Genomic DNA, 9507 nt, shown 5'->3' with positions numbered 1-9507 from the left:
TTCACCTAACCTGACAGAGAGAGAGAGAGAGAGAGAGAGAGAGAGAGAGAGAGAGAGAGAGAAAGCCCCATAAATAAACAAAACAAACAAATCCGTTGGCTCTTCCCACCTATCGTGAGTAGCCAGGTATGGGTGGCTTGTCATAGATGTCCTTGAGTGGCGCCAGGATTTCTGTGCCCCCCATGTCGGCTTTCATCGCGGCCTGCAGCTGGCATGCCTCACGCAGCGTTGCCTCTGAGTACACACGACTCCCCCTGCAACAGTCACACCACAAGGATTACAGTAAGCACACACACACACACACACACACACACACACACACACACACACACACACACACACACACAGAAGACAGTATGCACCCGCTGAAATAATAATTACTCCCAGTGAGGTCTAAAGCACTGGATCAGGGGGTGCTGTGAACTTATCATTAAACCCAGCTGTGACCTCATTAAACATTTCCCTTTGTGTCTCACAACACAAGGGGGCAGTCACAGCCTGACCTCTAAAGACAACTCTCTTCCTCCACACAAAACTACAAGCACTTAATAACACACACACCCTTCACTCGAAAATTAAAAATTATCATGGCGACTCCTACACCAGCCTCGGAGTTCCCATCTGGGGAGGGGACCTCAAATGTCCCCAAGTCAGACTGCTCTTATGAGGTCAACTTTTTCTTCATTAACTTCTGCAATATTCACGGTCTAGGATCTAATTTTCAATCTGTAGAACACCACCTCTCCTCTTCTAAACCTCATCTTCTTTTCCTCACTGAAACTCAGGTGTCTAAGGCAACTGACAGTAACACCTTTTCTGCTCTCTCCTAATTTCTCTATCCTACTCGCGTGCCCACGCTCCTGAAACTTCAGAGTTTTCCACCATCTGGCTACGACTACAGTCACTCTCAAACTAAATTTATCTGTGCTGTACATCTCTCACCTTACTCCTCTGGCTATAAGATATTCTTTGACTACTTAACTTCCAAAGTGGAGCACATTCTGACTCTCTTCCCTTTTTCAGAGATCTCCATACTTGGAGACTTTAGTGTTCACCACCAGCTTTGGCTTTCCTCTCCCTTCATTGACCATACTGGTAAACTAGCCTTCAACTTTGCTATCCTCCACGACCTAGAGCAATTGGTGCGACACCCTACTCATCTTCCTGACCGTCTTGGTGATACGCCCAACATTCTTGACCTTTTCCGTTGGGCTCCTCAGATCACAACCTCATATCTGTATCTTGTCCTATTGCTCCAATCCCTCCTCAGGATCCCCCTAAGTGAAGGTGCCTCTAGCATTTTGCCTCTGCTAGTTGGGGGAACCTGAGGAGGTATTTTGCTGATTTTCCTTGGAATGACTACTGCTTCCGTGTCAGAGATCCGTCTTTGTGTGCTGAGCGCATAACAGAGGTGATAGTGACTGGCATGGAGGCGTACATTCCTCACTCTTTTTCTCGATCAAAACCTTTCAAAGCTTGGTTTAACACAGCTTGTTCTTGTGCTATACATGATAGAGAGGTGGCCCACAAAAGATACTTAAGCCTTCCATCACCAGAATCTCATGCACTTTTTTTTTCTGCTCAGAACCATGGCAAGGCTGTTCTTCAACTAGCGAAAAAACTCCTTTATTGATAGAAAGTGTGAAAAACTTTCAAGATCTAACTCCCCTTGTGATGTCTGGTATCTAGCTAAAAATATCTCCAATAACTTTGCTTCTTCTTTCTTTCCTTTATTTCAACCAGATGGCATTAGTGCTATCACATCTATGTCTAAAGCTGAACTCTTCGTTCAAACCTTTGCTAAAAACTCTATCTTGGACGATTCAAGGGTTGTTCCTCCCTCTCCTCCACCCTCTGACTACTTCATGCTACCTATTGAAATTCTTCGCAATAATGTTTTTCGTGCCCTCGCAAGGCTTATGGACCTGATGGGGTCCCTCCTATTGTTCTCTGAAACTGTGCCTCCGTTCTTGCACCTTGCCTAGTCAAACTCTTTTAACTCTGTCTGTCAACATCTACCTTTTCTTCTTGCTGGAAGTTTGTCTACATTCAGCCTGTTCCTAAAAAGGGTGACCGTTCTAATTCCTCAAACTACCGTCCTATTGCTGTAATTTCCTGCCTATTTAAGTTTTTGAATCTATCCTCAACAAGAAGATTCTTAAACATCTATCACTTCACAACTTCTATCTGATTGTCAGTATGGATTCCGTCAAGGCCGCTCTACTGGTGATCTTCTGGCTTTCCTTACTGAGTCTTGGTCATCCTCTTTTAGAGAATTTGGTGAAACTTTTGCTGTTGAATTAAGCATATCTAAAGCTTTTGATAGAGTCTGGCACAAAGCTTTGATTTCCAAACTACCTTCCTATGGCTTCTATCCTTCTCTCTGTTGCTTCATCTCGAGTTTCCTTTCTGACTGTTCTATTGCTGCTGTAGTAGACAGTCACTATTTTAATTTTATTAACAGTGCAGCTCCTCAGGGTTCTGTCCTGTCACCCATTCTCTTGCTATTATTCATCAATGATCTAAACCAAACACTCCTACGCTGATGATACCACCCTGCACTTATTCCACGTCTTTTCATAGACGATCAACCCTAGAGAACTTTACTTCCCTACAGGAAGTAAACCTTTCACGCAGGGAAGCCACAGAGCGCATGACTTTGGATCTTTCTAAAATTTCTGATTTGGGGAGAGCAAACTTAGTATTGTTCAATGTCTCAAAAACTCAATGCCTTCATCTCTCAACTCGACACAACATTCCAGACAACTATCCCCTCTTTTTCAGTGACACTCAACTGTCCCCCTCTTCTACACTGAACATCCTCGGTCTGTCCTTTACTTATAATCTGAACTGGAAACTTGACATCTCATCTCTATCTAAAACAGCTTCTAAGAATTTGGGTGTTCTGAGACGTCTCCGCCAGTTTTTCTCACCCCCCCAGCTGCTAACTCTGTACAAGGGCCTTATCCGTCCATGTATAGGGTATGCTTCACATGTCGGGGGGGTTCCACTCATACTGCTGTTCTAGACAGGGTGGAATCAAAAGCTTTTCGTCTCATCAACTTCTCTCCTCTAATTGACTGTCTTCAGCCTCTCTTTCTCATCGCCACAGTGTTACATCTCTAGCTGTCTTCTACCGCTAATTTCATGCTAATTGCTCTTCTGATCTTGCTAACTGCATGCCTCCCCTCTTCCCATGGCCTCGTTGCACAAGACTTTCTTCTTTCTTTCATCCCTATTCTGTCCACCTCTCTAACGCAAGAGTTAACCAGTATTCTCAATCATTCATCACTTTCTCTGGTAAACTCTGGAACTCCCTGCCTGCTTCTGTATTTCCACCTTCCTATGACGTGAATTCCTTCAAGAGGGAGGTTTCAAGACACTTATCCTTCAATTTTTGACTACCGCTTTGGACCCTTTTATGGGACTGGCATTTTAGTGGGCTTTTTTTTTTTTTTATTGGTACAAGAGGAGGAGGAATACAAAGGAATACAAAGGAAAGAACAGACAGCAACAGCCCTACTGGGCCTAACGAGGCTGTCTGTGTGTCTATTCTACCACTACCACTACAGATTCTAAGAGTTAGAGGATGGAGGACACTAGGGTTCAAAGGAAGGAAAACAAGAGAGCATAGGGAGAAGGAAAGGCTAAGATGTGATAGGAAAGGATGAAAGATAAATTATACTATTCACTACAGTAACTAAAAAAAAAAAAAAAAAGTACGCAAAGTACATTATATGAGGGGTTGATGCGAGGTGATTGTCCAACCTTTGTTTAAAAGTTTCTATTGTATTACTATCGACAATATATGCTGGAAGAGAGTTCCAGACATTTATAATTCTATTGAAGAAATAATACTTAGCCTCGTCTGATCTGAAACGCTTACCTTTAATCTTGTAACCATTATTTCTAGTGGTGTTGGAACTGTCAATGATGAGATAGTTGTTTACATTTGCGTTATCAAAGCCCCGACACATCTTAAACAGTTCAGTTAAGTCTCCTCGCATTCGCCGTTTCTCTAAACTGAACAAGTTGAGTTCCTTCAAGCGCTCCCCATAAGGCTTGTTCCGCAGTCGTGGGATCAACTTGGTAACTCTTCTTTGGACTCTCTCCAGCTTGTCTATATCTTTCTTGTAATGGGGTGACCAGAACTGGACTTGGAAGTGAATTATCGCCTTTCTTTTCTATGGGGGTAACGTAAGCTAACTTCCAATCCTTGGGAACCTTACCGCAGTTAAATGATTTGGTGAAAAGCAATGAAAGGGGCTTACAAATTTGAAATCTAGTTTCTTTCAAGACACGTGGTGCAATACCATCTGGGCCGGGGGCTTTGTCAGTTTTCATGTTATCAATTACTTTGATTATTTCTTTTTCATGAAAAACGCAGACACTTAAAGTGGTTATGTTGTGGAGCATAAGGAGTGGTTCGGGGATTGTATGAGTATTTTCCTCTGTAAAAATTGAAGCAAAATAATCATTCAGTGTGTCCGCGATCTGAGTTTCTCCGGTGACAAAATTACCGTTATCTAGTGTAATTTGATTAATGTGAGATGTAATGACTTTTTTTTATTTTGAACGTAACTGTAAAATTCTTTGGGATTGGATTTAGCAATGCTTGCAACATACATTTCTAGATTTTTCTTACTCTGTCTGATGAACTTTTTTGATTCGCGTCGAAGTCTGTCATATTGTAATTTATCAGCCTCATTCTGAGAGGACAAATATTTACGGTAGGCACGATTTTTCTGCAGTAGTTGTGACTCAATGTTGTTTGTCCACCATTTAGGTTTGTTTCTCTTGCATGGACGTCTTTTACGCATAGGGATACATGTCTTCACACCATTTTATAAAATGTACTTAAATTTCGCCCATGATTCTTCAATGTTATTTTCGCCAAGTTCAGCGTTCCAATCTGTGACAGAAAGAATTGACCTGAGTCTCTCGTAGTCTCCTTTTTTATAAATGAAAACTTTTTCGTTGCTAACAATGTCTTTACATGCTTGAAGGTTGATGTTAAAGGAGACAATCTTGTGGTCACTTGTACTAAATTCAGGACCAATATTAACGTTAGGTATGAAGTCATCGTTTGTGGAAAGAACAAGATCTAATATGTTGTCACCTCGTGTGGGTCCTTGAACGTGTTGCTTTAGGGAACATTCTAATAAATTATTATACAAGTCGTGACCAGAGTGAGAGTTAAGTGGATTTCCCCATGAGTTAACAGGTAGATTGAAGTCTCCACAGATGACTGTATCAAAAGTATTACTTATTTCAGTAATTTGATCTTGTAAATTCTTATCGGAGGAAACATTGTGAACCGGAGGCCTATAAATAAGACCTATAGCAGTTTTCTTAGAACGTACTCTTAAATGCAAGAAGACTGAATCTATATTGTTAATCTTTTCAGTTTTTAGTATGGTTGGCTGAAGACTGGCTTTCACATACAGCAATACACCGCCACCTATCCTGTCTTTTCTTTCACAGCTGAACATTTCATAACCTGGCAAGTTGTATTCCGCAAGAAAGTCTCTGTTTGCAGAGTTCAGCCAAGATTCAGTAATACCAATAGTATGATAGTTTTCTACAGCTGCCAGGGTTTCTAAATCTGAAAATTTATTTCTAAGGCTGCGAGCATTGATTAGGCAAGCTTTTATAGTGTTGCACATGGAGGTTGGGTTGCGCGAGGAGGCTACTAAGAGTCTGGGGCTACACGATCTTGCTGGTCTTTTTTTGGTCTGAAAATAGAAACTTTATTACTAAGAAGTCTGCCAAGTCGTGCTGCTCCAATTCCATTCAGGTGTAAACCATCCGGCTGAAACAGAGAAGGTTTATTGTAAAAGTTGTCCCAAAGATTAACAAAGTCTACACCTTCCTCTGCGCAGAGAGAACAAAGACGGCAGTTAGTGCTGAAGGCTCTGTTGTAGAAGACAGCCGGTGCCCTGGTCCGGGGGAGGATACCTGAAACAATAATGTTATTGGATTTAGCGCTGTATCATCCTCATGAACTTTTCCATGAGCTCTTCAGACCTAGTGTTTTCGACATCATTTGTACCTGTGTGAATAATAAAGAGGGTATTATTATTAGATCCGCTGGCTGCCTCGTCGCATGCTGCCGTGATGTCGTCTAAGCGTCCACCAGGCATGCATAGACGCTTACGTGTCCTACGAGCCCTGCCACAGAACTCAGAGAGCTGACCTCTGACTATTGAGTCTCCGACCAGTCTCGTCTCTTGTGCATCTTCCTTTTCTTCAGCTAGGATCTGGTACCCGTTGTGTGTTGAGATGGGCAAAGATTTCTTAACATTAGTGGTGGTGGCACGATTACTGACTAAAGTGAATGGTGACTCTGCAAGCACAGCATGTGGGCGGGCAGGAGCCCCTGGAGTGGAGGAGGCAGGTCTGTCAGGGATGGCAGGAACAACATCTGTGGAGGTGCAACCTGTATTAGAGACAACGAACTCTTTTAGTGCTTCAAGCTGTTGCACGACGTCCTCATACTGCTTGCACTTCTCCTCGTATTTCTCGTTGAGTCTCTCTATCTTACTCTGGAGGTGACACAACCTGCAGGCAGGGGCAAACCTGCCACGACAGGCTTCGCATTGACTGAGAAGAGAAGGCATGACTCATTAATCAGAGCGCTTTTGAAGTTTCAGAAAAGATGTGACCATAAATTGAGCAAATGAAAAGTTTATGCATGGAAATCAGATACTGCTGTGTTAGATGCCTCCAACACTGGGAGTTAGCTCCCACAGGGTCTTGAAAATGCCACAAAGACCAATCGCTTGCCTAGAGTCTTGGTCACGAGTGAGACTTTTACAACCCAGTGCTTGCAGCTATGAGGAGGAGGAGGAATGGAAGTAAATTAAAAGATAGAAGATGAGAAAGATGAGACAAGATAAATATAGGAGGAAGAGGAAGAATGACCTCTCACTTAACCTAACCCAGTCTGGACCACTCACTTCTTGAAGAGCACTGAGAAGGATGAGCCGAAGCTGAAAATGTTGAAGAGGCAACCCAGAGGCAGACTCTTCAGGAACAGAAGAAGTGTTGCCCGGGCACTCTCTATCTTTTGCCCATGCATGCTTCCTGTTGGTGAGGTCAGTTTAGGTTAGGTTAGCACTGCACAACTACAGTACAAACTCACTGAGTCGAACTAATTTTGGGGTTAATTTAAGTTAGCTTAGTACAACCTTGCTGAGTTGGACCCTTGAAAATCCCAGTAACTTCCCTCACATCCTGCTTAGGAGTCACAGTAAGGAGTCATTGTTGAACTATTACTGGAAACATGGAAACATCCTTCAAAACCCCAGTAACTCCCTCACAGCCTGCTTAAAAAGCTATGAAAGGCATCATATCTGCTTAGTCCTGCACTGACAAGCCTTCCAGCATCCCATCATATCAGTTCTTGGGTCATACTGACCTTGTCCAGCTGTCCCACCTGCCTCCACCTCACCTGAGTGGTCGATGACAAAGATAATCTCATTCCTGCTGGAGTAGGTGTTGGTGGGCACCTCTGGGAAGAGGTTCAGCATGAGCAGGTCATCCTTCATGATCCCAGTGGCAGAGCGTTCACCGGTCTCCCGCAACAGGTGGGGCCGTTAGGCACTCCTGTAGTACACCAGCATGCTCCAGTCGTGGTCGCAGCTGAACCCTCCGTCCTGGCTCACCTGTGGCATGGAGAGGAGATTAGGTTGGGGCATGGGTTAGGTTAGGTTATGCTGCAATAGGTCAGGGCATCAGTTGGGTTAGGTTGCAATGCTGGATCAGCTGATGTTATTTTTATGGACAGAAGAAAGAAAACAAGACCTAAAAGGTTTATGGACGTAGGGAAGGAATTACAACACACACAAACACACACACACACACACACACACACACACACACACACACACACTGAAAAAAATTAAGAAAGTACTTTGTTATCGTGGACTGGAAAGACTTTGAACATGCAGAAGTTGTTCAGGAAAAATGGGATGAATTTATAAGGATATACAATACTGCTGTAGAGAAACCTAGAGGAGAAAGATGTAGAAGAGGTAAGGAATAGTTCAATACAAAATGCAAAAAGGCTAGAAATTGTAAGTTAAATGGTTGGAATAGATGGAAAAAAAGGAAAACTGAGAGCAGATGGAAGGAATATATTGATGCTAGAAACAAGTATGTTGAAATAATAAGAATGGAGAGAAAATACAATCAAAGAGATATAATAGAAAAGTGAATAAATGAACCCAAACTGTTCTTTAGACATATTAAAGGGAGGATCAAGAAGAGAGGTGTATCAAAATTGAAAGCTGAAGGAAAAATCTATGAGGATGCACAGGACATGGCGGAGGTTATGGGCAAAAGTTACAGATCAGTATTTACTGTGGAAGGGGAGTTTGATGCTGGAAGGGATAATTTGGTGAGGAATACGCTAAGTACAGTCCCAGTCAGTTATGATGAAATACTTATGATGATTGAGGACCTTGAAATAAATAAAGCATCTGGTCCAGATGGAGTATCAAACTGGATATTGAAAGAATGTAGAGAACAACTGGCTGATAAAATTCACAGTATGGTGGTGACATCATTGTTGCAGGGAAGGGTACCAAAAGATTGGAAGAGAGCAAATATTACACCAATATTCAAAGGGGGAAATAAAGAAAACCCACCAAATTATAGACCAGTGTCATTTACTAGTGGTGTAGTAAAAGAATGTGAAAGAACAATAAAGGAAAGATTGATGGAACACTTGGAAAGAGATAAAGTTTTGGTAAATTATCAATTTGGATTTAGGCGGGGAAGATCATGCTCTATGAACTTATTGTCCTTTTAGTCAAAGGCAGTTGATATTGCGCAAGAGAGACAGACTAGTGATGGTGTCTACTTAGACTTGAAGAGGGCTTTTGACAAAGTACCACACCAAAGATTGCTATGGAAGATAAAAAAAAAAAAAAAAATATGGAAAAATTGGAGGAAGACTGCTGGAGTGGATGAAGGATTATCTGGATGATAGAGAGATGAGAACTGTAATACAAAACCAGAATTCATCCTAGCTGAAAGTAACTAGTGGTGTCCCACAGGGATCAATGTTGGGACCAATAATGTTTGTGATATATGTGAATGACATAAATGAAGAAATAGACAGCTATATGGACTTATTTGCAGATGATGCTAAGCTGATGAGAATGGTAGAAAATGCAAATGACTGTATGGTACTGCAAGACCATTTAAGTAAGATAAATAGATGGAGTAAATCTTGGCAAATGGAATTCACTTAAAGTAAATGTAAAGTAATGGAGTTTGGTAAGAGTAAAAAAAGAATACAACATCATTATGGGATGGATGGTGTGAACTTAAAGAAATTAAAAGAAATGGATTTAGGAGTAACAGTTACTGAAAATTTGACTCCGGGCAGATACATTGATAGAATTACTGGAGAGACGATGAATTTGTTAAAAAGAGTAAGAGTGGCATTCTCATATTTGGATAAAGAAGTGATAAAAAAGTTGTTGATTTCCATGATAA

At 41.8% G+C, this 9507-nt stretch overlaps 1 protein-coding gene and 1 long non-coding RNA gene across 6 annotated transcripts in view; one reads left to right on the top strand and one right to left on the bottom strand.

The window, feature by feature from the left end:
• The window catches only part of LOC135098365 (von Willebrand factor A domain-containing protein 5A-like), a 16925-nt gene extending 7764 nt beyond the window's left edge, over positions 1 to 9161 (bottom strand). Inside the window, exons 1-3 of one of the 3 annotated variants that reach the window (XR_010266900.1) lie at positions 7454 to 7897; positions 6960 to 7086; positions 110 to 254 (exon numbers count right to left, since the gene is read on the bottom strand). Coding sequence is in view for 2 of the 3 variants with exons in the window: in XM_064000701.1 (XP_063856771.1) it covers positions 110 to 254; positions 6960 to 7086; positions 7454 to 7550 (369 nt within the window). In the remaining variant the exon portion in view is untranslated. Of the gene's footprint in view, positions 1 to 60; positions 255 to 6959; positions 7087 to 7453 lie in introns of those variants that run through there. The other 2 variants (XM_064000700.1, XM_064000701.1) reach the window with 2 other exon arrangements.
• LOC135098372 (uncharacterized) overlaps positions 1 to 9507 on the top strand; it is a 126454-nt gene that overhangs the window by 34679 nt on the left and 82268 nt on the right. The gene's annotated exons all lie outside the window — the stretch shown is intronic.

Source organism: Scylla paramamosain, unplaced genomic scaffold, assembly GCF_035594125.1.
Source record: "Scylla paramamosain isolate STU-SP2022 unplaced genomic scaffold, ASM3559412v1 Contig58, whole genome shotgun sequence".
Classification (NCBI taxonomy): Eukaryota; Metazoa; Arthropoda; class Malacostraca; order Decapoda; family Portunidae; genus Scylla; species Scylla paramamosain.
The sequence above is the reverse complement of the archived record's forward strand: the minus strand, read 5'-3'. Positions and strand labels throughout refer to the sequence as shown.